This window comes from Engraulis encrasicolus, chromosome 2, assembly GCF_034702125.1.
Source record: "Engraulis encrasicolus isolate BLACKSEA-1 chromosome 2, IST_EnEncr_1.0, whole genome shotgun sequence".
NCBI classification, from domain to species: domain Eukaryota; kingdom Metazoa; phylum Chordata; class Actinopteri; order Clupeiformes; family Engraulidae; genus Engraulis; species Engraulis encrasicolus.
This window is the reverse complement of record NC_085858.1, coordinates 1,091,664-1,118,852: the sequence shown is the minus strand read 5'-3', so window position 1 is coordinate 1,118,852 and position 27,189 is coordinate 1,091,664. Positions and strand designations below refer to the sequence as shown.

At 45.4% G+C, this 27,189-nt stretch overlaps 1 protein-coding gene across 2 annotated transcripts; it reads left to right on the top strand.

The window, feature by feature from the left end:
* LOC134465636 (trinucleotide repeat-containing gene 6A protein-like) lies at positions 1-26,527 on the top strand. Of its 2 annotated transcripts, none has more exons than XM_063219417.1 (20): positions 1-228; positions 2,023-2,070; positions 4,354-7,413; positions 8,913-9,125; positions 9,487-9,635; positions 10,069-10,146; positions 10,410-10,458; positions 10,578-10,702; positions 12,092-12,223; positions 13,280-13,399; positions 13,589-13,657; positions 14,363-14,858; positions 15,441-15,569; positions 16,124-16,285; positions 16,991-17,131; positions 18,180-18,287; positions 18,571-18,783; positions 20,417-20,484; positions 20,807-20,946; positions 21,558-26,527. In XM_063219417.1, exons 2-20 carry the CDS (start codon positions 2,025-2,027, stop codon positions 21,955-21,957), a joined length of 5,898 nt encoding a protein of 1,965 aa, XP_063075487.1. In that variant the 5' UTR covers positions 1-228; positions 2,023-2,024; the 3' UTR covers positions 21,958-26,527. The 2 variants fall into 2 exon arrangements, with proteins under 2 accessions (XP_063075487.1, XP_063075481.1); XM_063219411.1 differs by having other exon boundaries at positions 144-228; positions 14,363-14,576.
* The last annotated feature ends 662 nt before the right edge of the window (positions 26,528-27,189 follow it).

Genomic DNA, 27,189 nt, shown 5'->3' with positions numbered 1-27,189 from the left:
CTCCTCTGCCCCCTCTGGTGAAGCCTCAACGTGGGGAAGAGGGAGCAGCCTCCTGTTGTGCTCCACATCACCCTGTCGCCGCTGCCGCTGCCGCCGCCGCCGCTGCTGCTGCTGTCACCCTGGGAACCCAAGTGCAGCTCGGCTCCATCCGCCCAGGGGTAGCGCTCACTACTAGCGAGGGGGGTCCACTCAATCTGCATCGCCACGCTGCCAACGGCCATCTCTCAGGTGACTACGCATAACACTACACTACACTACACTCACATTCTCATACAGGCACAAATTTACTGAGCTTTGCAGGTAACTACACGCAGAGAGACAGGTGACTTAATACACATACACAGGGGCACATTTACATGGGAAAGCTCCTCTCCTATGAATAGATTCAGCAGACCAATCACTGCATTGAACGCGAAGATACCTGTGCAAAAGAAATGCAGCTTCACATGTGAAGCTGTGCATTTGAGCAGTGAAGAGAAGTGACCTTGGAGAAAAGCGTAATGGTTGATGTGTAGCACAGCAAGTTCCCTAATTAATGTATACATGTAACGGAATTGTGCAAGTGAGAATGTTTGGCTTGATGGCTTTCCCCGTGTCTGTGGATAGAAAGCATTCACATAGTGTAGAGCAGTGGTTCCCAACCTATGGGTCGGGACCCCCCTTATGGGTCGCCAAAGATCCACAGGGGGTCGCGGAGCCCTCTTGATTTTAAGGGGTTTCGTTTTAAATATATATAGCCCATGTTGAATAAAAGACAAAGCATTTAACTAATAAATGCATAGACGCAACAAATTGTAAGTGCTACATTAAACATTTATTCTATATTTGACCAAAGACGAATTGAGGAATAAAATAACTAAAATAAGTTTTCGCAGGAAACAGAGGGCATCTTGTGACTTGTGCGGGCGCTCGCGTGGTTGGGTCACCAAAGCTTACAATAGTAAAAAAATGGGTCCCTTAAGAAAAAGGTTGGGAACCACTGGTGTAGAGTAATTTAACAGTACATATCCTCCCTTTACTCTGATGCTCATTCGTAAAGCTGGAATGAAGGAAGAGTGAGTCATTGTTGTTGTCATTGCTGTTGTCATTGCTGTGAGTGAAGTTAGCTTGCTCGGCTATTTCTCCCCTCTGACTATTCCAGTGACGAGTTCAAAAAGCGTGCTTGGAGTCATCAGTAGACACAGATACCCGTCTCCTTTGGAAAAGGCCCAATTAATTCATGCAGTAGGACTGTAGCGAACACCAAGTTCCATCTCCGTCTTTCTCCCTTGAGTGTCTATTTTTCACTTGTGAAGAATTAAATGAAATGCAAAAGGATTCAGAAACGCATGTTGAAAGTATCTAATGTTTTGCAATGTCCAGCATGTATGTGAAATTTCACAGCAATGTAGATGAGACAACTCCATTACAGAAATGCAGCAGACAGCATGATTTTGATCAGAGCCGTGGGGTTTAATGTAGTGTTTGTTTATTTACATAATAACCAAGGGACTTGGAAAAGGAGGTGCATGCCATCAATTAAAGCAGAGCTGTGATCAGGCGGTCTCATAAAACATGATTTGTGTTGACAGTCTAGTCTCTGGTAGTTGTTGAGGTTAACGACAAATGAAGCCACTCCTTGTGTGGGTTTGCTTGGAGGATGTATGCATTAAATGGTGTGTTGATGGTTAGTGGTAGAACAACACAAAGCATGTGTGGTGTACGGTTGTGCTTAGAGGTTTGAGCATGTCGTTCATGTATTTCACTACTGTGTGTGTGTGTGTGTTTGTGTCTGCCTGCCTTTCAAGTTGACAGGTGACCCGCCATTGGCAGCATATGTAAACATGTTTCGCAAAAGGCATCCCTATAAGGCCTGTCTGCCTGTTGTGATGACACATTTTTGTTTTATAATGGTGTTTATCGTCGTCGTGTAGCGAGTTATCTGGTGGTAGTGTTGACCTTTTAGCAAGGAAGCGAAGTGGACTCACCCAGTCTGCGTCCAGCAATAGGGTGTCTGATGGTGTTGCTCTTCTGTTTTCGTAGGCATGGCTCCCATTCGGGACTCGGTCAGCCACTCCCCTAATCAAACAGGTGACTCCCATCTCCTCACCCGTCATCACTGGTGTTCTTGCTGTGTGCCCCTGTGCCATGTGGAATGTGTAGTTTTTTGGGTGTTGGTGTCTGTGCCCTGTGTGTGTGTGTGTGTGTTTGCCAGGTGATGGGTGTGGTGTGGTGGTGTGTTTTGGTGTGGTGCAGCTTTGCTCACCTTGTCTGTCTCACATAGAAATGTCCAGTGTATGTCTTCTCTCATCAAACAGCTCTGGTATGTCGACTTGCCAACACGCGCCGACAGGCTCGAATGGCTATCCACCCATCAGTCATTTGTGTGTGCAGTCTTTTGTTTCGCAATATCCAATAGTCTAGTATTTTTCCTAGTCTTATTGACGTTAATAACTGTTTGAAATCTAAGGATTTTGGTTTGCTTGGCATTGGAGTGCAGTGTAGTCGTGCAGTTATGCCTTTGGAAGCATTGGGTATGTTGCTCTCTGCCTGCATCTTCGCTATGTGGTGTCCGGTAGGGAGAGGAGAAGATGTAGCCTAACAGCTGCAGCCATGCACACTGTATTTGCAAAGATGACGGTTGTGTATGATAATGTGCTATATAAAATGCTATTGATATTGATCATTTTATTTTTAAATACATCTCTCCATGTGTGTGAGTTGCGAGTAGTACAGTGGTCATTTTAATGAAAGTGAGAGAAATGTTAAATATTAGCAGAGCGCTTTGTTGTGAATCTGTTATCTATTTCCGCTTCTTGTAATACAAATACGTGATGTACGCTACGCGGCAGATTGGAGAAAAATCATCAGCTTGACCGAATTCAGTTTTGTGTGTGTGTTTTTGTTTTTCTCTCTGTAAAGCTGCCAACAACAGTGAGCTGAAATGGTGATTGGGATTGATCTAATGAAATGCTCTAGATTTCAGCCAGAAAAAGGAGCTCTTTCAGGAAGGTCTGGGTTCCTTTGTTGTCATGGCATGTCTGATTCAGACAGACTTGGCAAGCCCACCGTCGTTCTCTGGCGAGCTTGGCAGCCATCTTAAAGTGTGAATTGAAAGAGTGAAGAGCAATAAGGACATTCTCTCCCCCAACTTGTGCCCTTCTCCATCCTTCCTTTCTCCATAGAAACAAGAGCACAAGAGGGGGGGGGGGGGGTGTAAGGTTGGTGGCAATGGACAGAGCTCTCACTAGCATGGCTTTGGACAGCGGATATGTGAGCAAGTCGGGGTGTACAGCCGTGGAGAAAATTAAGAGACCACTGCGAAATTCAGTTTTTCTCTGAATTTACTATGGATGGGTCTGTGTTTGAATAAAACAACAAGTTTAGGCTGTGCGTGTAAGTCAGGGTGTATGGTGTACCCTTGCTATTGAAAATTGAGAAACAAAACCCTGGGAAACTAGGTTGGCCAAAGCAAAAAGGGCAACCCAACCTGAGCCCAATCCCACCTCAACATATGCACACACACACACACATACACACACACACACACACACACACACACACACCGTTTCTTGTTCAGCACAGCTCTCAAGCCCTCTCCTTCTAGCCACGCCGCTTCCCTTCCCTCTTCCAGCTCTTGGCATGTGGTGGCGGGGATCACACTGCTTCAACAAAATGGTGGCAGCTGCGCTTATGTGGCAGCCAGACTGGGGGCGAGACTGCGCACAGCGAGACACAGGGCTGCAGCTTCCCTCGGCCCTGTGGTGGTGGTTCAGTCCGCTCCTGGCTTTTAATGTGCACTAATCCGTAAACAAATAGGAGCCCCCCTAAACAAAAAGCAAAGGAATTTCTGTCATGCAGTTCCACCGTGACTGTGTGGTGGTACTGGTGGTGAAATCCCATAGCCATGCCATTCTGTCAGCCAGGCTTTGTGTCGGTTGTCTGTCTGTCTGTTTGTGTTGGTGTTTGTTCTTCTCATGACAGCTCCAGGACTGGTTTATGTTTTGGTGGCATACTTGAATGTATATATGTTTCAGGTGTCTGTCTTGTCCTGAACATTCACAGTCAGGGCTCTAAATTGACTTTTTTTTTCCCCACCAGCCAAAATTGCTAGTAGATGTTACCAGCCAAACACACTCAAACACATGGGTCAAAGTGGCTCATATGTTGGTCTTTTCTAACGGCTAAACACAATTTCACCAGCATTTGGCCAGTTGGCTAGTGTTAATTTAGAGCCCCGTTAATGGTATGTTATGAATTGTATTTTGTATGTCTGGTTTTATTAATCTATGCATTATATGTGCTGAAAGGACTTACAATTGTTTTTTTGCCTCCCCTCTTTCCCCTTCCCTGTTTCCTCCCTCTCCTCTGCAGGTTTGGATCACACTGGTCTGGAATCCCAGTATGAGAATTCTCCCTGGAGTTCTGGCAGCGACTCAAACAGCAACTGGGGCAAAGTCATTGTAGACAGTTGCGTCGACAACAACAAGGGACAACCGTGGCCCTCCTCCATCGCCGGTGGCGAGCCCGAGGTAGCCTCAGAATGTACGGACGCTGACTCCACCTGCATGACCGGGTCGGAGAGTCAAACCATGAGCATGAGCAGTATGATGGCGTCTGGGAACACTGGTGACAGTAATGGCAACAGGCAGGGTGGCGGCGGTGGCAGCAGCAACGGCCCGAGCTCCCAGCCATTCCTACTTGCGAACGGCGGCAATAATGTTGGCGGCGGCGTGAGCCTCAAGGGGCCTTGGGGGCTTTCCAACGGCCCGATGCTAAGCACATGTCCAGGCTCGGGAGAGAACCCTGGCGTCAAGATGGCCGACGGAGGCCACGGCAAGTTAAATGCATGGGGTACCCAAGGTCCCTCAACCAATGGAGGTATAAATCCAAGCACTTTGAACCCAAATGCCAACCATGGTGCCTGGCCTGTTCTGCAGAACACTGGGCCTAACCCGCTGGGGAATGGTGGCACCAACACTCAACAAAGCACCGTAGGTCAAATGCCCAGCCTTCAGAGTGGCATCAACTCTAAGATGTCCTGGGGGAGCCTGCCGGACAGCATGGCCGAGTCCGACGTAGTCAGCGGTACAAACAAGCTTCCGAGTGGGCAGCCGCAAAACCTTAACACTGAAATGAATGGACCAAATAACACTACTAACACGTTGACCTCTAGTTCACCAAACTCTACCGGTTCAGTGCAGCAGATGATGGAGCAGCAGCAGGCGGGGCACAGACCCTGGTCCGTGAGCTCGGGGGGGTCGGCACAGCTTCCCCTTCCCTCCCCGCTCACCAACGGCACTTCCATGTCACAGCAGATGCAGCAGCAGCATCACGGCCACGGCGGTGGTAGCGACGGAACCAACGGCGGCAACAACGGCTTGTACGGTACGGCGTGGGGAGCTCCACCCGGCACTACTTACTCTGGAGAGAAATGCCCCGCGCCCAAAGGCCCTGCCTCCTCCTCCTCCTCCTCCTCCTCTGCCTCTGTGGTGGGCGACACTGTGAACGCAACTCTAATGCAGTCGGGGCCCAACGGCCCGGCCTCTCTGGCCAACACCAATGCCCCTCCACCTCCCCCCTCCTCCTTCAAGAGTAATCTCGCTGGCAACGGCAACGGCAGCGGCTGGGATTCAGGCGGCATGTCCTCCTCCGCACCACAGCCACAGTCGTCCCAAGACCTGTCGTCCTGGTCGCAAGGCAACAACGCGGGCATGGGCCCCGCCGCCAGCATCCCCAGGCCCTGGGGCAGCGTGTCCTCGTCTTCCTCCTCCTCCTCGTCCTCCTCCTCCTCTCACACTGGCACTAAGGTCTCCAACGGGGAGTGGAACCCACTGCCCGGCACCAATCAGCATTCCAATGACAGCACAAACGGGAGCAGGAAGGGAACAAACGGCTGGAAGTCCCTGGAGCAGGACGCCCTGGGGCTGGGAGGAGGAGGGCTCGTGGGCGGCGGCAGCGGGAGTGGGGGAGACGGCTGTGGCAGCAGCGGCCAGGCCTCTCAGAGCAGCACATGGAACAAGTCCACGGGCAGCGAGGGCAGCGGAGAGAGCTCCTGTGGACGCGGGGACAGGGACGGGCAATCTCGCGGTGGTGGCAGCAGCGGTGGCAATGCGGGTCGCCGGCGGCCCACCAACCAGCAGGGCCTCATCATGACGGCGCTGACGCGGGCCGACATGGACCCCCGCGTGTTGTCCAACACCGGCTGGGGCCAAACCCCGGTGCGCCAAAACACTGCCTGGGATGTCACCAGTTCCCAGAAGAAACCACCACCACCACAACCACAACCACCTCCACAGCAGCAGCAGCAGCAGCATGAGACGTCTGGCTGGGGCAGCGCTCCTCCTCCTCCTCAGCAGCAGATGAACTCCAGTGGCTGGGGAGACGAGCCCAACAACAACAACGCCCACGACGGACACACCATGTCAACCTGGGGCGACCCCAAGCCCAACTCTGGATGGGGCAATGCCAAAGCCCAGACGGGGAGCCGCGGTGGTGGAGGAGGCGGCGGTGGCGGAGGTTGGGAAGATGACAAGTGCAATTGGGGAGGCAACACGGACAAGCCCTCCTCCTCCTCCTCCTCCAACACCTGGAACAACGGCCCCAAGACCAACAAGGGCTGGGGCACCCCTTCCAACAGTGGAGATGGCTGGGGCGGTGGTGGTGGCGGAGGCGGTGACAACAGTTCCCGTGGAAATTACTGGGGGGACCCGCCCAAGTCCAACTCTGGCGGCTGGGACAGGGACAGTGACAGCGACCGCTCAGGCTCTGGCTGGAGTGAGCCAGGCCGCTGCAACAACAACAACAACAACCACAGCAGCAGCAGCAACACCTGGGGCGGCAGCGGTGGCACCAACACTCCCGATCAGTGCGGCCCTACAGGCTGGGGAGAGCCCTCCAAACCAATCAGCAATCAGAACCAGGGGGGCTGGGGCGAGCCAATCAAACCCAGCCACGGCGGCGGCACCTCCGAGTGGGGCAAGCCACCGCAGGACCAGAACAACGGCGGCGGCGGTGGGTCTTTCCGGGGTGGCCCTTCCTCCAATCCTCAGTCAGGCGGCCCCAATGGCAACAAGGCCTCCGGTTCCGGTTGGCTCGGAGGCCCGGTCCCCACGCTGCAGAAGGAGGAGCTATCTGGCGGATGGGAAGAGCCGTCCCCCGAGTCCATCAGGCGCAGGATGGAGATCGACGACGGAACCTCGGCGTGGGGGGACCCCAACAAGTACAACTACGGCAGCATGAACATGTGGAACAAGAACAGCGCTGCAGAGCAGGCCATGGAGGGGCCCCCGCCACCTCAGCAGCAGCAACAACAGCAGCAGCAGCAGCAGCAGTCCCACCCCCACTCCCACTCCCACTCTCACTCCCACTCCCAGCCCCCACCACCTCAGGTGCCCCCCAACATGGCCCCCAAGGAGAAGAGCTGCAACTCAGGTCAGTGGCCTAGAAAGAAGACGCATTACATTACATTGCTTTATATTGCATTTGGCAGACGCTTTTTCACTAAAGCGACTTGCAATTGAGGACATAATCATAGCCTACAATACTTACAGATATAAAGTGCACACGAAATACAGAACAACAAGTGCTGATGGCAAGTAGGGTTATATACAATATTTTTTAAATACATTAGCACAGTTAAGTACAGCGTACATACACGTGCCATAGAGTTTACCCTGGGACTGGGCCAGCTCAAGCATTAGTGTAGTAAATAGTCACAAAAGCGAAGTCTTACCTACCTTGCTTCTTGAAGGTTCAGAGAGGTGTGCACATGGCTTTGCTATCCAGCCATGTAACTAATTTACAATGGCCTCATCCTGTTATGGCTATGGAACTGAAAGGTCTTGTTATTACGAACTGCCAGTCAAGAAAGAACATCAGAGAATATTGAACAGCAGTTGTAAGGGTGGTTTTTTATTTGCTATTGAAATCAATTCCAAAAACTGCTCTGGCTTTCAGAGGCCTCCAAAGTCAGTTGGCAGTAGAGAACCGCCTTACAGTAGGGGTGGGCGATATGACGATATTATATCGTGAATCGCGATATTGAGTAAAAGATCGTCTCGAATCTGCCAAAGTGGAGAAATCGTATAGATCGTCTTGTAGTGAGGATGTTTATTATCAGTATCAGAGTGACGTTTTCTCACTTGTGTTGTTGCCTTCACTTTATTCTTTACATTATTATATTCCAATTGTACACTTTATGAGAGTATCATCAGTGTGTTAACATTTTATTGACTGCAAATTACAAATTGCAAGTATATGAAAGTTGTTTTTTGTTGTTTTTATTTTTTTGGATGGAAGATCGTGATAAAAAATCGAAGTCGTGATTTCATGTTAAAAAATCGTGATACAACATTTTTGCCATATCGCCCACCCCTACCTTACAGTCTCTTTTTCTGGCTACTGGTTGTAGGGTCAGTGCTGTAGCAAGCTAAGGTTACATGACCGCTGATGTTGCAGTCATATGGCAGCAACTTGATCAGCGGGGACACGCATGAACAGGCTATTTTTAAAGTAACTATCCTGGGTATGTGTTGGGAGGAAAGTGCAAAATGGCCCGTGGTCAGTTTTGAGGAGGAGGCGCGTGGGGTAGAACGTCAGGGTAAACAAAACTTACATAAGGGACATATTTAGTCTGGGACCACAGAAAGAGGGCACACTCCACTCATTGTACTTTTTAAAATATTTTCTTAAGCTAATTTGGTGGTGTTATACTATGCCTTCTTTCTCCACTGTCTGCATCAAAAATCCGTTAAGTATTGTATACACAAGTCCCTTGAATGTAGGAGTCCCTTGAATGGTAAAAATTAATTGTGCAAAAAAGAACACATGCTCACACATTTTAGTTTTTTGGAATGAATGACAGAATCTTGAGGACTTGACATCCTCCATGTCTTTTCCTGTAACATAACCCTGGTCTTCAACCCTGTCAGGGTGGGGAGAGACGTACATCGCTCCTCAGAAGATGGAGTCGTCTTCCTGGGGCGAGCCGTCTGGACCTCCACCCGTCTCCGTGGACAACGGCACCTCGGCCTGGGGCAAGCCCATGGACACCGGCTCCAGCTGGGAGGAAACGGGTCGAGACAACTCTGGCGGCAGCGGCTGGGGGAACCCATCCATGGCCCAGCAGCCTCCACACAAGACTGGTACAAGCCTTGCTTGTCCTTCTTTTGTTTTGCTTTTGTTTCAGTTACAGCTGTGTTTGAGAGATCAGGCTTTCCAGTGTTGTCTGTGAGAAAGAAAGAAAAAACATGTGGGTGGTACACTGAGATGATTATTCATTCTTTGAGTTCTTGGCTAGACTAGGTGTAGTAAGTTCAGGTTCAGTGTTTGTTTGTTCCATCAGGAAGCAAATACAAGCATAAGGGAAATGTTGTTTTTATAGGCTGTGGGACCATACGAGATAATTAACCTTGAGTACGTTGTGATTAAAAATGAGCTGCTACAAAGAAGACTATGATCATGATCAGTGTTGCATTACATGTTTTGTATTACATCATTTTCCAGGATCCAAACCTATGCAAGACAACTGGTGTGGAGAGGAGATGCCCATGGCAGGCTCGAGCCACAACCATTGGGGGCAAGAGGAGGAGGAGGAGGTTGAGATTGGCATGTGGAATAACAGCACCTACACCAGGCAGAAGATGCCTCCCAAGGTAAACCACACCTCCAGTCAAGTGGACTTCATTGGCCAAAATCTGTGGATACAGGGTTAGCACAGAAGTTTGAAATTGCGTTTGACCAGACTCTAATGTGGAGTTACACTAGACTAGACACACACAAACACTCTCACACACACACTGTGCAGTAATAACATACTAACATGCTGATGCATGAATCACACATATGCACGCACACAGTAGTTTATTGTACAGACATGCAGAATAGATACACTCGCACACACTGTGCAAAAAGACTAACATATTGATGGACAAATATACACACACACACAGCAGCAGCTGAAATACACTTGGACACAATGAGGGTTGTTTCCCCTTCATGCGTTAAGTATTGAGGTATAGAGTTCTGGGTTTTCATGATGATTTCCTTTCGCTTTATTTAACACACTTTTCTACCATGAACTTCTAGATGACTAAAGGACCCGGAAAGCAGGATGATCAATGGATGAATCCGATGGTGAAGCAATTCAACAGCATGACTTTTTCAGTGAGTATGCTTGTCCATTTTTACATGACATTGCATTTGGCAGATGCTTTGGTACAAAGCACCTTACAACTGAGGACATCATCACAGCATACAACACTTTCAGATACAAAGTGCACAGAAAATAAACAGAACAATAGGTCCTTAAGTTATTGTTTTCCATTGTATATATGTATGCATGTACATTTAACACGTATAGAACTGTAGGGCAGTGAGAGCCAGGGGGTGGATGTGTAAACTGACTATGCCTTGTCTGCTGCCAACAGAGAGAATCCGAGGACTCTCACAAGAGCAATAAGATGGACATGTCTGGTGGTGAGTCATGCTCCTCGTTCAGTGCTTTATTTGCCCTTATCAGAGGGCTTTCTTGATGGCCATTGGTCAGGCGAAAAGGCTGCGTCATTAACCCTTTCGTTTGTTACTTCTTCGTGCAGGAATGATGTCTGACAAGAGAATGGACGTAGACAAGCATGTGTTCAACATGGGCGAATACAAGAATGGCCCCTCTCGCCACCAGATCCACAAGGACTCCATGGACCGCAGTAACTACTTCGATAAGGTCAGTAGTGCTGCATGGTTGAATCACCACCACCACCCCTTTCTCGTCTTTACTCTCATGCCCCCCCTCTCTCTCTCTCTCTCTCTCTCTCTCTCTCTCTCTCTCTCTCTCTCTCTCTCTCTCTCTCTCTCTCTCTCTCTCTCTCTCTCTCTCACCATCTTGTGCCATCTTGCTCCTTCTCCCCCTGGGTGTCTGACGGATACTCGGTCTCCCCCTAGTGGACTGCATGCAGTGCTGCACTCTTTCTAGCACTTTCTCTCTGACTAGTGAGCTGCGCTTGTGAAATGGTGGCGCTGGGTCAGAGTGAAAGACTACATGCTGTGCCTTTCTTTTCGCCCCAAACCAGTGCATCTGCGCTGTTCTGGGCCCCATTCTTTTTTTACCTCTGCTTTTAGCTGTGCTACAGCCTTGCAGGTTATGACAGAAGCTAACTTAGCTCTTTTTTCCCCTTTTCTTTTCTCTCTGTGTCCTTCCCTTCCCTTCTTTTCCTTTTCTTTTCTCTCTCTCTCTCTGTCCTTCCTTCTTCTCTCTGTCTTTCCCCCCTTCCTCTCTCTGCTGTATATGTCCCGTTCTTATAATCCACTGGCTTCTTGGGGTCTTTTCCTTCTGTTGGGTGGCTGCCAATGTTGTTGCTGCTGCTGGCTGCTGCTGCCTCTGCCACTGCTCCTCCTGCTCTCCTCTTCTGCTCGCTCTGTTGCCGACCGGTCCGGCTGGCTTGCCCCCCGTCCTACCCTGCCCTGCCCCGCCAGCAGAACTCGCTTTCTGTGGCCTCTTACGATTCCTCTGGGTCAGAGGAACCCCCACACGATCCCAATCAGAACCCCAATTATGCCTCACCAAGCAGCCAGACTAACTCTGGGCCTGGTTCTGGTAGGCAGGTGAGTTGGTGCTGATTGCTACTGCTGCTGCCACCTTTGGTCCATCTTGTCTGTCCACTTGTGTGTGTGTGTGTGTGTGTCTCTGTGACGGTCTCCTCATTTCATCAGTGTCCAACAGAGAGGAGTGTGACATGTTCTTCCAATGCTCCATCCCTCTTAGGGTACACAATGTCCTCCTTACAATTCCCCCAGTATGCAGTGCAAATGCATAATATCAATACTCGGTAGCAGTGATGGGGCACTGCAACCAAAATGAATCCTGTCATTTCACATTTTAAACCCAGATCATCTCCAACCCATGTCACAGTGAGCAACCATGTTTCCCTAAAGCATTTTTCAACTTGTCACCCCCTTTGCCTTTGTTTGTGAAAGGTTTTATTAACTCACACAGACACAGTTCGACATTCCCACCCAACACCCCTTCTTGTTATTCCCTGTCACTTTGTCAACTGTTGCTACTGAGCATTAAGTGTGTGTCTGTGTGCGCTCTCCTCCCCTCTCTGTGGTGCAGAATGTAAACCCCATGTATGGTGGTAGCAACGCAGCACAAGGCCGGAACTCCCAGCAGCCTTCAGTACAGCCTCTGAACTCTGCGCAGCCCAATCTTCGTCCTCAAGTGCCTCCGCCTCTACTGCCCTCTCAGGTCTGACATTTTATCCCACTGCTCGCACGCATACGTACAGCTACTTAAAGGGGAACTTCTGCCCAATTTTACTTTAATAAGCTGTTGTATTGCTCACGCTACCCTTGACTTGTCAGTACCCGGTGATGCTGCATTTTTTGGCTCAGCCCTTTCCGAGACCTGAGCTATTCTAATGGGGGAGGACTGTTAACATTGAAAAACCTTCTTAACATAAGCTTACTCGAAATCTTATCCCAAAAGGTATCGATGTTTGCTAGTTGTCTGCTGGTGTTGCATAACCTTTTAGATGTTATTGAGAATAAATCAAGATGTTTTTTTTTAATGTAAACAAACGCCTGCCCCCATTACAATGACCAGGATCTCGGAAAAGGCTGAGGAATAAAAAAATATTCTCAGGTACTGACAAGTCCAGGGTAGTGTAAGCATTACAACTGCATGTCGAAAGAAGAAGTTATCCTTTAGCATGCAGATATGGGTGTCCTAACTGTTATTTCTTGCTGGTTAGTTGGAGCTTGTTTGGCAACTGCATATGTTGATAGAATGACATCAGTAAATGTTTTGCATTGTAATTCGCAGCTGTGGTGTTTGCAACGATGGTGTTTAGATTGGTCTGGCTTGTCTTAAAGGTGCACTGAGTAGTGTTTTTTTAGCAGTTTATTTACAGATACATTACATGCTGCCCATTCACAAATGTTGACTTCACAAATACATATCCCCACCATCACATTCTAAGTGTTCGTTATGACTGGAAAGAAGACACTTTTCATGCATGCGTGGATCTCCATGTCTGCCATTTCGAATTTCCAGAAATAGACATATAAACTACAAAACTTACTGTGCTTTGACCATCATACAAGTACATTTTAGTTTATTACTAAGTAAATATTCGTCAAAAGATAACATTTTGGCAATACGCAGCATAGTTTCAATGAGCAGCATAGTTGCAATACCTACTCTGACCGCCATTTTACACAGTGCACCTTTTAAATGGACTGCTGTTTCCTCATGTGTTTATGATTCCCCCAACTCACCTGTGTTTGCTCCGTGCTTCTTCAGGTCCCTCCATCTTTGAAGTACGCTCCCAACAATGGAAATCTGAATCCCCTGCTGCCTCAGCAGGTCGCCATGCTCAGCCAGCTGTCCCAGTTGTCTCAACTCTCCCAGATCAACCAGTTGGTAGGTTTAGACTTCATATGGCACTCTTATAACATGTGTCAACCAATTGATGGGAGTTGGTGAACTTAAATATTGCTGTTTCCCTAAATTGCTATGCCATTGCGCTTTCATTGACTCACAAAGACAATTAAAAAAATATACCTTCATTAGTATATGCGTTTGTCTTGATTTGTTTGTGTTCCCCTGCAGCGTCTCCTCCTCCAGCAGCAGAAGATCAATCCCAGGGCCATGCCAGTTGGCCGGCAGCAGGAGCCACCGGTGAGGCCAGAGACATCTTACTTTTGTTTTTGGGGGATTATTCCCAATTTATTTTTGACGCAATCAAGCATTTATCACTTGCTTGTAGACGGATGCGCACACTTTTTAATAAAAGCTTTTTAAAATTAATTTTTAAATCACGAGGGAAATTGTAACAGTAACAGTGTGTTGATGCAAAGGATTACTACCCTTCAATACATCGTCAATGTCTTCTGTACAAATAAAATTAGTAAGAGGGGATGGTGTAACTAGACTAGTATAAGCTGCCTACCAATTTTAGGAGTGCATACAGCAAATGTTGGCATGTGGCTTTCTCTACCCTTAATGCTGAGAGTAACTAGTAGCGACTTGTCTGAATGTAGCCTAATTTATTGGCTGTGTTTATTTCATATTGTATGGCTGTGTTTATTTCATATTGTATGGCTGTGTTTTCAAATAGAACATGCAAAATAGAGGTCAAGTTGTTAATGTAACTGTTATATTATCACTATGCTGACTATTACATTATTGGGAAATGTACTTTATTACATTCACGGGCATTTATTACATTTTCAGCCTTCATTACATCTTTTTGGAGTTACTGCATTATTACCTTATCCGTTTCTACAGGTCATTTCCGGCATGGATTTCTTTCTTTCTTGAACTAAGCTGTAAGATTGCACTGTGCAATTCTCACGGTTGTTTCTGCTGGTCTGTTCTCTGCAGGGTCGTCCCCTGGGCCCGTCAGGCCAGATGATGCAGGCTCCGCGCCACCTGGACCCCTCTCTGCTGAAGCAGCAGAGTTCCCCGCAGCCCCCTTCCATGCACCAGCACCAGCCGGGCCTCAAGTCCTACCTGGACAGCCTCATGTCCCAAAATGCGCCCGACATGCAGAAGGAGCAGGCCAGCGCCATGAGCTCCTTCACTAATTTCCCTCTAGGTGGGTTCCCTCCCCATCCCCATTCCCGTCCCGCCACCCTTGCCCAGGCCGATGTTGCTCTGTTGCACCAGCAAGCCCAAGCTGCCCAATCCAAGGCCGGCAACACCAACATGTTGTTTGCCCCTGAAATGGCAGGCTGCAGCCCAGTCACCCATGCTAGTCAGGCCCATAGCCTCCTTAGCCCCGCACTGAGCAATGGCCACAACGCGCCGGGCTCGCCCCTCCCATCCCGGTCTGGGAGGACCTTTGCCTATCCTGAAAACAACACAATGTCCGCAAGAGGTGAATAAGACCCCCTAATTTTTTATTTATTTTTTTACGTCGTGCCCTCCCCCATACACACGTTTTTTATGTTGATCACAGTATTGTGGATTTATGTAGCCTTTTTTTGGTCATTTTTCCTTTACCTTCTTTTTTCTGTATTTTGAGGCAAAAGAAGGATGGGCGATGAATGGAAACCAGGCTGAGTTTAGGCCTCCTGCTTTAGCCCTCATCTGTCCCGTGATTTTTCTCAACTTGCAGCCTTTTCTTATTTGCTAGTGTCTGTTAATTTGCATACACCCTTGCTTGGTTTGAAGCCATACCTTGTGTATGCATGTTTGTGTTTATGCGCATAAACGTTATATGGTGTGCGGTTGTAATATTGGTCTTTGTTTTCATGCTTTTTAGAATAACCTCAATAGTTTTGGTTCTTACTTTTCTTTCAAACGCTTTTTACGCTAATTTTAATGTTTTTAATCCAAAGCCATTGCATTTCTGTTTTCACTTGTAATTGTTCATAAAGTCGTACATGTGGCTCGTGTTCTGTCTGTTAAATTCTTAATGTTGTGCTCTTACCTTGTGACCCACTTCCCGTCTCCATAGGTCTGACCTCGAATGTAAGCAATCTCGACATTGGTAGTGTTGGCTTCAAGGAGCCTCAGTCCCGCCTGAAGAAGTGGACTGCCATGGATATCTCCAACTCCCCACTCGATCAAAACCCCAGCAAACCTGGTACGCACATCTCCGAAACCACCAAGGACTTTTTTTTTACCTTGACAGGCAGAAATACTTCAACTTTCAACTTTCAACTTTTCAACTTTATTGTCCCCAGAAGGGGCGATTAGGTGTGCAGCAAGTCATAAGCACATATAGACAGCAACAACATATACCACAGGACAGACATAAAGTGCAGTGGTCAATAAAAGGTTAAAATGACCATAAATATGGTTATAAAAAAGATAAACACACATCATGAATAAATAAAATAAATAAAATAAGAACATCATACAATAACATAACATAAACAACGCCAGGGATCAGGTCACAACAATATAGAAAGCTTACTGCCTTGATGGTTATATAATGTATTGGCAAAGATGTCTTTCCTGGGATGAGACTGAAAATAGTGCAACCAAAATTGATCCAACCAGCTCTGAATGAGATGATCAGTAGATGGTAGTTTGTTATTGTGAAAGAACTTGCTGATACTGCTGGGAGACTGTCCTGAAATGTGTGGTTGCTGAAACTGATGAGGTGTGTGTGTGTGTGTGTGCGCGTGCGTGCAGGTGCTATCTCTTCCGGTTTGAGGCTGGAGGACTCCCCCTTTGGTCCGTATGACTTCATGACGTCCAGCAGCTCCCCTCTGAGCCCCCCGGGCTCCGTCGGGGACGGCTGGCCCAACCGTGCCAAATCACCTCATGGTTCCAGCAATGTCAACTGGCCACCAGGTCAGTACTGCACACACCATACCCCTGGGTAGAGGCGTATTTAGAGGCGGTTTAAGCAGAGACGTTCTATTGGGACTAAGAAAATGTTTGGTTTAAACTTCGGCACCACCTTTTCTGGCCTCGGCCCGTAGCAAACCAAGCCCTTTTTAAAGAAGCCTTGCATTTGACACCGTCAAAAGCAAGAATGAGTGGAGAGACTGAAATACAGCATGTCTTCGCCAGGTAGGCGATTAGTATTACCGCAATCAGCATATCAATGTTGGGGGGGGGGGGGGATTATTGGTTAATGCTGACTGATTGCTTGCCTTTTGACCTGAACATTCTTCTAACTTCAGGCGGCCCCCTGACTAGCCGTTTCGGGCTGTTTATGTATTTGGGGGAAGTGTCAGCATCTCTCGCTCTAATCTGGCTCGCTCGTCCTCTCTTGTTCTCTTTCTCAGGTTTGCGAGACAGGCAGAGCCACGAAACTATTGCAATTCCTCTGTTCGATACAATATCGCTACAGCCCTAGTTAACAGACCATCGTGACTGGGCAGACAAGTGTGGTGATGCCATAACATGGCAAATATTAATGATGCCCTGTTTACATTGGCACTCTGAACTGTTTAGTTGTGTCAAGGGAATGAGTTTAAAATGAGATGTGAGATGTGTGTATCTGTCAAAGCTTTGAAATCTAAAGCAATGTCATTTGTTCTCTTCATTCAGAATTCCGCCCTGGTGAGCCCTGGAAAGGATACCCAAACATTGACCCTGAAACTGATCCCTTCGTCACTCCTGGCAGTGTGATCAACAATCTCTCCATCAATACAGTTCGGGATGTTGATCACCTCAGGGACAGGAACAATGGTAAGCTGTTTGTTTGTATGTTTTGGGTTTATTTTCCATTGCCATGTCAGGAGGCTTTGCAGATACACAAGTAAGAGTTTTACAACAGGGGCAGGCTATCTATTTGTTTGTTATTTAATCTTTGCTTTCTGTTCATACATGTGGGATATGAGCATTTATAAATCCTTAGTGAGCCAGGGAATCGGGGGAAATCCAAATATTGTGCTCCAGTTGAATACAGCATATTGCCTGCACGTACACGCACCCCTTTGCCTGCTTTAGGTCATACAGTAGTTCTGTGTGCTTGTCTTGGACACTAACGCACACATTGTTGTTTTTTGCTTGGTAGCTCTTAATTCTACCATGCTTTACTTCTAAAATATGGCATGTATTGAGTCGGGCATGAGTAATCCCCACTCCACGAGGCACTCGTCCTAGCTGTTCAAGTATCTTTTTACACTTCAGATAGACACTGATAGGAAACGGCCAGGAAAGGGAAAGGAGAATTTTCTCTTTTTTTCCCTAGTCAAGGGGAGTTAATACTGCACACACAGTGTTGATCTGTTTTGTAAGCCTGATAAACCAGCCTAAATGTGACACCGGAGTAATTTAGTCTGGTCCCGATGAACGATACCTCTGATTGTTGATGAGAACAACCTGTTGTTTTTTCAAACCGTGCCGGTGCTCTGACCAATCAGTGATCTTTGCGGTTGATGTGTTTTCCCAACGGTGTTGCGAGCTTCGTCGTCACTCCCTCAAAACCCCCCCCGCTTTGATTCAAAACAAATCTCTGCGTTGTAATTGGTTTTGCCCGACTCAGGGCACAGTGTTCAAAACGTTCTCAGATCCAAGGCCAGACCCACTCGCAGCTGAATATTTTTCAGTGTCCAGCGGGTGGCGCTGGTTTAACTGGCTACTATTTTGTTGTTTAATGTCTGTCCTGTCTTTGTCAATGGGACAGTGAGAAATGCCATTTTAATTCCTCTGTTTATCCTGTACATTTGCAGAAATTGTCAATATAGATGACTGACTTGGACTTTTTTTCCCCAACATTTGAATATCCCCCCAGGGCCATCCTCATCACTTAACACCACGCTGCCTTCAAATAGTGCCTGGTCATCCATTCGTGCCTCCAACCACAGTGGTTCCCTCAGCAGTACAGCACAAAGCACTTCCGGTTTGTATCCCACTATTCTCGCAGCCCTGTGCAACACTCTCTATGAACATGTAAATGCTCAATCAGTATGTCCTTAGGCCAGGACTAAAAGAGTTCCGACATGGGACCTAAAAACCAGTTGTTATTACAGTAAATTTCACAATTGCATTTCTTTATATCATTATATTTGGATGATTTTCAGGTTGCGTTTTTCCTGCTTTAGATTAAAAACTGTCCAGAAGGCCAGATGTGATTTGGCATTTAATCATCAACTTGTGTTGCTTCTTTTCTTGTACCCCCACAGCCAGAAACAGTGACTCCAAATGGTCCCCTGGTACAGTCACCAACACCTCTTTGGCTCATGAGCTGTGGAAGGTTCCTCTTCCCCCCAAAGGTCTCTCTGCTCCGTCCCGCCCTCCTCCCGGCCTGACTAATCAAAAGCCGCCGCCCTCCTCCTGGGACAATGGCTCCCTCCGGTTGGCTAGCTGGTCCGGTACTGACTCCAGATATACTCCTGGTTAGTGTTTCTTTCTCTTGCTCGCTCTCTCTCTCTCTGTCAATTATGACAATCATATGTGACAAGTGATTAAAACACTTTCCACTGTACACATAGCCAAGTGTAAGTTTTACAAACTATCAGTAGTGTAGTAGGGCTTGATTTGTGTCAACCTGTTCCTGTAAACCTCAAGATGCCTGGGAGGCAGGATTTTCAGCTTCTGGTACAGTAATCGCACTTATAATTGCAGCTGGTTGCAATCCGGCTGGTTGTAAATGACACCCAGGTACGCTAAAATGGCAGCCTCCTGCGGTTCAAAATTTTCAACGGGTGATAAAGAACGTGGTAGCAGCTAGAGAAAGGTTAGGTGTTGGTGAATGCAAGCAGTAGAAGTAAGGTCTCTGTGACGTTATTGGATGTCTAGTTTCGATAGCGTAGGCTAGTACTTGTCATTCCTAGCGCATGGTAGAGTGTATATACAGATGTATAAATTGTGGAGGAATTGGAAGTCTTATAGCAGCAGCATAAATGAACACACAATATACTGTGTGTGTGTGTGTGTGTGTGTGTGCGCGTGTGTGTGTGTGTGCGCGCGTGCGCGTGTGTTAGGGCTGAGCGGTTCTGGAAAAAATCGCATCACGGTTTTCTTGAGGAAAATTTATATCATGGTTCTCTGCACAATTTTTTTTTCATAAGCAGCGATTTCCCCCCACATCTCAATGTTTCTGAAGAAAAGGCTAAAATTAAATTTAAAAATGAGAATCCTGAAATATTATTTTTCTATTTCTATTTTAATCACTTTTTTGGACTAAAAAAAACCAAAAAAACCTTTTCATCAAAAAATGAACCTTGTGTAGGTGAAACCGTTATCACGTTTTTTTTAATGGTATACCGCCCAGCCCTAGTGTGTGTGTGTGTGTGTGTGTGTGTGTGTGTGCTCTCCTGTCCCTCTCCTTCTCTCCTCTCCCTTCATCTCTACTCCTCTCCTTCCCTATCTTCTGCGCATTGTGTCCATGGTATTTCACCTATGCTGTGTGTGTTTGAGTGATGTTGTGTGGGGGATGTGAGGTTTTGTAGTGTGTGGTTTTGTGTGGGGGATGTGAGGTTTTGTAGTATATGGTTTTGTGTATGTTTGGCTAGTGTATGTTAAAGGTGTAGTTTGTGTGTGACGTGTGTTTAAGTCACGATAGTTTGACACCTTTTTCAACACCCCTGAGTTTGCAGGTATGACTGTACCTCAGAATTAATGATAAAATGTTGTGGTTGCCAACTTGAATTGACAGAGCATGTGTTGTGTGCATGCAAAAATATCTAATTATTTGGACTACACAAGAGAAGTCGCATATGTGACGTGTAGCCACGTCAGGCGCAGTGTAGTGGTAGGGTTGTCTGGCTGCCTGCCTGCCTTCAGCCTTGGCTCTCGTATTTGGCAAATTTTTTGTACAGTGCTAGGTTAGACAGACAAAAATGACTGGTCCTCTGACGCCAATACAAATTCACTGCCATCATATGTGAAACCCAGAGCTCTTGTCAAGTGGAATTTCTTCCAGTCAAAATTTTGGCAAATTGTGACCCATGGTCCAAAAGACTGTACCGCAGACTCTTCTGTTTTGTTATTATTGTTATTAATTTAATGTCCTTCATCTCTTTACAGGTTCCAGCTGGGGTGACAGCAGCTCAGGGAGAACTAATTGGCTTGTTCTCAAAAATCTCACACCTCAGGTAAACCAAGCTTGTGTATAGCTTCAACAGTCCTGTGATGTATTTATTTTCAAATGTAACCCATTTTGCAAGTTCAGTGTCTGTTAAACTCCAGCAAAGATTCTTGATCAAGCGGGAACCTTCCGGTCAAAAAATTGTAATCAACAAACGACAACAGTGTGCAAGGTTGTATCGAAAACGATGTTGGTAGGAGCAGTACTCCTCACTTGGTCAGAGTTAATGTGCAGAGGCCTTTGTGCTTGCCTGTTCAATGCTGGTCCTCACTCCCTCCCCTCTCCCTCCCTCCCTTCCCCGCCACCCCTCTGCTCCTCCTCTCCTGCAGATCGATGGATCCACCCTGCGCACTCTGTGCATGCAGCACGGGCCACTGATTACATTCCACCTGAACCTGCCGCATGGCAACGCTGTGGTGTGCTACAGCTCCAAGGAGGAGGCCGCCAAAGCTCAGAAGTCTCTGCACATGTAAGTAACCCTCCTGCTTAGTAAACATGGGACAGGGGACAGTGGACCACTGAGGGAGTCTTGGAAGCCATGGGGTTCTACAACCGGCTTCACAAGCTAAAGGTTGACATCTGTCTGTGTTACATTAGCCCATTTAAGCTAAGGCACCTGCAAAAAATTGCATTTAGAAGGCTCATCTTCCATTAGAATGTGTTAATTCGGCTCTAACATACCCACATTTTTAATCAAATCTCAAGAGCCTGAATGCAGCATCCATGTAGCTCCAGGCCCCTAGGTCAATGCAGCGTATAGGCAGCACGTGGCTTAAATGGGATAACTGTCAGAAAGAGGCTGGTTACTTGGTCATGTCAAATGTATTAAAGTGTCCGTACAATTTGATTATAGGACTAGGGTTGGTTTAAGTAACACAGTGGTTGGGGGAGAAAGCATTTTCTTAGAGGAGTTCTCAGACACCAATCTGTATACCCTCAAGATAGTCCTTCAGTCTTGAAGCAATACGTGAACTGTCGCTCCCCCTCCCTCCTCAATTCTCCTCATCCATTTTGGTCACCTGTCCTCATCTCCCCCTCATCTCCTCACCTCTTAACCCCCATTCTTCTCTCTCCTCTCAGGTGTGTTTTAGGGAACACTACTATTCTCGCTGAGTTTGCTAGCGAAGAGGAAATAAACCGATTCTTTGCACAAGGTCAGTCCATGACTGCCTCTCCTGGCTGGCAGACGTCGCTGGGCTCGTCCCAGAGCCGAGGCCTGGGGGCGCCGGGCTCCATGGAAGGCTCAGCCCACCCCTTCCCTCCTTCCCGCACTGACCCCAATCACTGGAACGGCAGTGGCCTGGCAGGGGCGCCGGGCCCTGGAGAGCTCCATGCCTCCTCGCTGTGGGGTGGGGGTAACTATTCCACTAGCCTGTGGGGCAGCCCCAGCACCAATGAGGGGCCCCGAATCAGCAGCCCCTCCCCCATCGGCTCCTTCCTTCCTGTCGATCACCTGACAGGAGGTGGGGAGGCCATGTAGTAGTGGTGGTGGTAGTACGACGTTTCACTCACTTTCTCTGACTTAGAAATATCTATATATATTATATATATATTTAAAAAAAGAAAAAAAATATAAAACAGAAAAAAATCAAACAAAAAGCATACAAATGACCTAAATGAATAAATAACCGTGACCTCAGAGTTGGAGTAGTTTAAAAGAGAAAAAAAATCATTATCATATGATCGAGACAGATGGGGACAAAAAAAGAGAAAAAAAATCAAACGGCACTAGTTGGACTCTCTTCACTTACAAAAATATGGCGGGGTCGCCCTGTGGAAAAAGTTACGTTGTTTCTTCTCTGCACATATGTCCACTTTGTTTTAGCCCAAAACATATCAGTTTGAATACTTGAATCATGCAGGCCAATACTATAATGTGAAAGGATGTATTTACACTTCCAGGTAGTGCTCTTCATGCAGAAAAAAGCTTCAATCGAGCTCGTGTTTTATTCATCATGTTTATTTGAATTCCAATTCGTTTTATTTTTATTTTTATTATTTGCATTTGTTTGCTGACAATGTTGGAGTATGAGCTTTTTTTTCTTTTTTTCTTTTGTTTTAACTTTGCACTGAATGTGGTTTTTCTCTGTATAATCTGCAATATGGAGAAAGCAGTCAGTTCCAGTGTAGCTGTTTACTCAAGGATGTTCCTACAGTGTGCGCTCCACTATGGCATGCCTTGATGGACGCCTACCTTATTGTGCTATTGTGGAGTTCAAGATCAAGATATAATAAATGCTGACTTAGGATTATTTGATGATATTACAGAATTAAGTATTGCACCAATTTTGTGTTTTAAAACTAAAGAATTTAGCTCTGCAGTGTGTAAAAACTGTAGCCACAGCTGTGACTTGCAAACCCGACCTGCAAGCCAGGGGGAACAGCACTTTCAAATAGGCTTTCAATTTTGTTTTGGAGGTGCCACATCGTGCCCTCTTGTTTACAGACTTTTGAGGGGGAAAGTATGCTCATTCTTCCTTCATTTTAAAATAATAAAAAAAGAAACAAAGAAAAAAAAACAAGCAAAAAAATACATAAGTTTAAAAAAAGAAAAAAAAGAAAAAAATATTAAAATGAACAAAAAAATGATATTGAGGATGAAGACGAAGCGTTCTATCTCTGGGAATACTGATCAGTGTTTGGCCATGTTGTTGGTTATTTGACCTATTCCTCTTGTCTGCTAAATAACCAGCATGGTTCTCAGGAAATATAGCCAGTTTTCCCCTGTAGAAACATTTGTAGGAAAAATCCAACTTCTAGCACTGAAAGTACTTATAGCTCTGTAAGTTTTTCTCTGCCAAATAACTGCTTTAAGCTGGAGATGGTCTACATACTGCTTTCAAAAAAATATGCTGTCTTTTTAATAATGGGTGGATATGGTTTGCAGAATCACCATCTTGTCCTTTTTTCTCTTTCCCTCCTCTCATGGGTGGCTCAATGTTCTCCTGTCTCCTGCTCTGTGACCGTCAGTGTAACTGTCAGACTTCAGAAGAAAAAGCAGAAATCTGTAACTATGCATACTGTAGCCCAATGACACGGCCTACAGAATGGCTTTTTCTTTGGTCAGAAGAATCTTTTCTGTTTGTTTGTTTTGTATATTCTGAGTAATGGCAAAAACCTTGTTTCCAATATTTCTCATCGCCAGAGATGGTGTTCAATTTATTTCTTTTTTTTTCTTTGTTTGGGGGGGGTATTTTTAACAGTGCAAAAGTCGTCCACATTTCATTGCCTTGATTCAAATTGTGTCCGAAGATGCAACAAGTCAAGTGGCTTTTAACTGTTTACAAATAGAATATGATTGTAACGTGTACAGTTTGGTTGTGTTAATCTGAAGTTCCTTACAATATTAATAAATCAAACATTTTTGGCTGCTCATATACAATACCTGTATTCTTTTCCTCTCCAGAGCTGGTTTTGTCATTGAAAATGGCTTGCCTCTGCATTACAAAGCCATGGAAGGCTAGAACAGAGGTGAATGTAAACTATTGCTGGTAGTTGAATACAAGAAAAAAAATGTACATAGATTTACGGACGATATACATTATTGATTGTTTAGTTGAAGATGCACAATATATTTGAAAAGCTTCAAAGAGGTGAGGAAGAATTTGAGACAGATGGAGAGAGAGGGTGAGAGAGAGATATGTCAGCATTAGGCTAAGCCATGGACCTTAATATTTGTTTAAGCTGTTTTTTTTTCCTTCTCCATTCTAGTTTTATTTGAATAGTAGAACTTGCTCACTGTGTTAAATTATCTGTATTTAATGACTCAAAAAGCGTAGTACAAAAACCCTTTGAGTATTACCCTGACTTGACAGTGGTGTGCCAGTATTGAACCATATTGAGTAACTGCTTTACCAAATATACTTCAATCAGAAGATTTGTTTACTTAATTCCAGATCTTGCTTCTCATTTTGTTTAACAAATATTAAGAGGAACATTGGAACCAGGTTTTTTGTGTTTCTTTTCTGGCAAGGGGTGGGGTGGGGTGGGGGGTACAGGGTTCAAGAATAAACACAATGACAAATTAAAAATGAAAAGCCTTGGATTTGCACTTGGTGTACATAAAATGAAACTGATTAGGTTGTACTGTATTTTTTTTCCTGGAGGAGAGAACGGCTTTCTGTGGCTTCAGTGATAGGGTTGGGGAGGTGTGATGTGTGTTGTCTGTCTTTGGGATTGTTTCCTGCACAATGGCTAATCCGAGCAGTGTGAGACAGATTAACGATGGTAACAGTTTTTTTACTTCTGTGTGCGTGTTTGCTCCTCAGACTCGGCCTGCTCTCTTCCTCGCTCTGAAGGAAACGACTGTATTTGAGCTATAGTTTATGTAAACGCGGAGACCGTATCGGGCCTTAAAGCCACGAACTCTCCGGCACTAGAGTGCTGTGATTTTTTTTCCCCCTTATTTTTTGTAATTACTGTTCATGTATTCTTAATTTTATTAAGTTTTGTTCATGGGAGGCCAGCGTCCCAGGGCTTTGTGCGTCTGGAGCTGTGTTGCCTTCCACTGTGTCCAGGGTAGAGGTGTGGCAGTACTGAAAGTTGGTGCGCTGTGCATGGCTTTAACTAATGGTTCTGAATAGGATCTTTCTAACTGTTGGGAGAGAGATGACTTTGTGGTATCATCTCCCAAACTGTGGCTTTTGTTAAATGGAGTGAATTAATAGCATAGGGAAAGCCATTTGGCACCCAATTAATTTCCACTTTTTCTTTCGTTTTGTTTCCCTGTTTTGTTTTTTTTCTTCTGTCTCCTGTCTTTCTTAAAAGTGATGTCTTTATGTATGTACAGCTGTTTAGTGTTGGACAAAGGTGTCCCTTTTGAGACATGAAAAATTCACTGTCATGCCAAAATTTCTGAGGGGAGAGAGGGAGGAAAGGGATTTGTTCTTTTGTAAAAGCTGGACAATGTATATGCTTAAAATGCCACTTGCAAATGGATGTTTTAAGGAAATTCATGAGCAATGTACAATCCCCATTTTGTATGGCCATGCGAGGGTAGAGCGGAACACGGCTTGGCCCAACATTCTACTTTTGTATGACAAAATGTAATTCTTTTCTGAAATTATCCTGTGAGCAAAATATACCCATGTCTTTTAAATGGTTCCTACTGTTGAACATTGTGCTACGGCAATTGACTTAAACTGTATTTCTGTCTTGTCATTTAAAAACTCTTGAAGAGCTTCAGTAATACAAACACAAAAAAAGATGTATGAGGGGTTGAATCTTAACTTCCATTTGGGAGAATACTAAGAAAGTCTATGCAGTGAGAAATGAGGCTTCAATGTGTTTTTTTTTTGTTTGTTTGTTTTTCCTCTCAATATAATCTTACACAGTAGTGACAGGAGGATAAAAAAAATCCTGAAACATGTGCCATTATTGAATTTTATGTGTTGTATTTCTTTCCAAAAAATAATACATTGGCCAGTTGTAGCAGAAGGAGCATTACACTGGAAAACTTGCCTTTTCTCACTGTTCCTCCAACACAGAATATGTGGACGTGAAAAAAGCTGGAGTTTTCAATGCAACCTCTTAAAAAAAAGAAAAACAAAAACAAATAACTGAAATCGTATATCAAAAAAACATTCTTTGCGCCCTCATAAACCTATATGCACACTGTTTTGGTTGATTGTTTAAAGTTGTGTTGAAATCAACATCAATAAACTTACTTAAACAAGCAGGAAGTACTTGTCACTGTCTTCCTGGGGTCATCGTAGAATTTTCACTTGGGGAACTGCACTTTTTGAAGGACAATCCTTATTTGTATTGGTTAAAAATGACAGGAATTAGCCTAACAATACAAGGTAGAAAACTCGTGTTTAGTGATGAATGTTTTTTTTCTGATGCTGTTGTATTTTATTTTACTCCTTGTTGCTTGGTTTTCAATTTTAGTGCTCTTAAGTGAACATTGTACTAAGGTTGTAGAGTAGATATTAGGTCTTATGTTGGCTGTACTCGTAGACTGATAACTGTTTGTAACGTTCTGATCCTCGACATCAGAATACAAAGCTGTATAACTTGGGTACAACCCTCAATAAAAAGCCTAACATTAAGAACAAGGTGTTTGTGTTGCTTTTATTTGCATGTATTCTCTAGAGTAGCACACAGTATAGTGATCCTGAATTGTGTGAAATCATGTTATAATATTTGAAGTGAATCTGCTCTATGCAGTAATTTTCATTGTTCCGGGGTATTTTCAGCAGGTTCTATATACATTTAACTTAAAGGTGTAATATTTAGCGGTTTCTGTCCAGAATTCATGCTGCCCTTTCACAAGTGTTACCTTTTTCACAAATACTTCCCACCACCATCAAATTTCAAGTATTCATTATGACTAGAAAAAAATGCAGTTTTCATACATGAAAAGGTGGATCTTCTCCATGTCTGACGTTTTGAATTGCCTGAAATAGACCTTTTTAACGGCATAACTGTAGTTGGGTCATACTGGTAAATAATAGTTTAGTATTAAGTTAATATTCATGAAAAGATCAAATTTGGCAACAGGCACCTGTTTCAATGAAAAGCAGTTGCCATACCTACTCTGGCTATCATCCTACAGAGTGCACCTTTAAATGTATAGTATTCTTGAAACGATAGATTTCTTAATGATGCTTAAGTCATGGATATATTTATGCCAGAGTTCTTGAAATGGTTCACTCATAATGAGGCAATTCATTAAGTGAGTTAACAGCATTTTCATTTGGAATAATGGCAT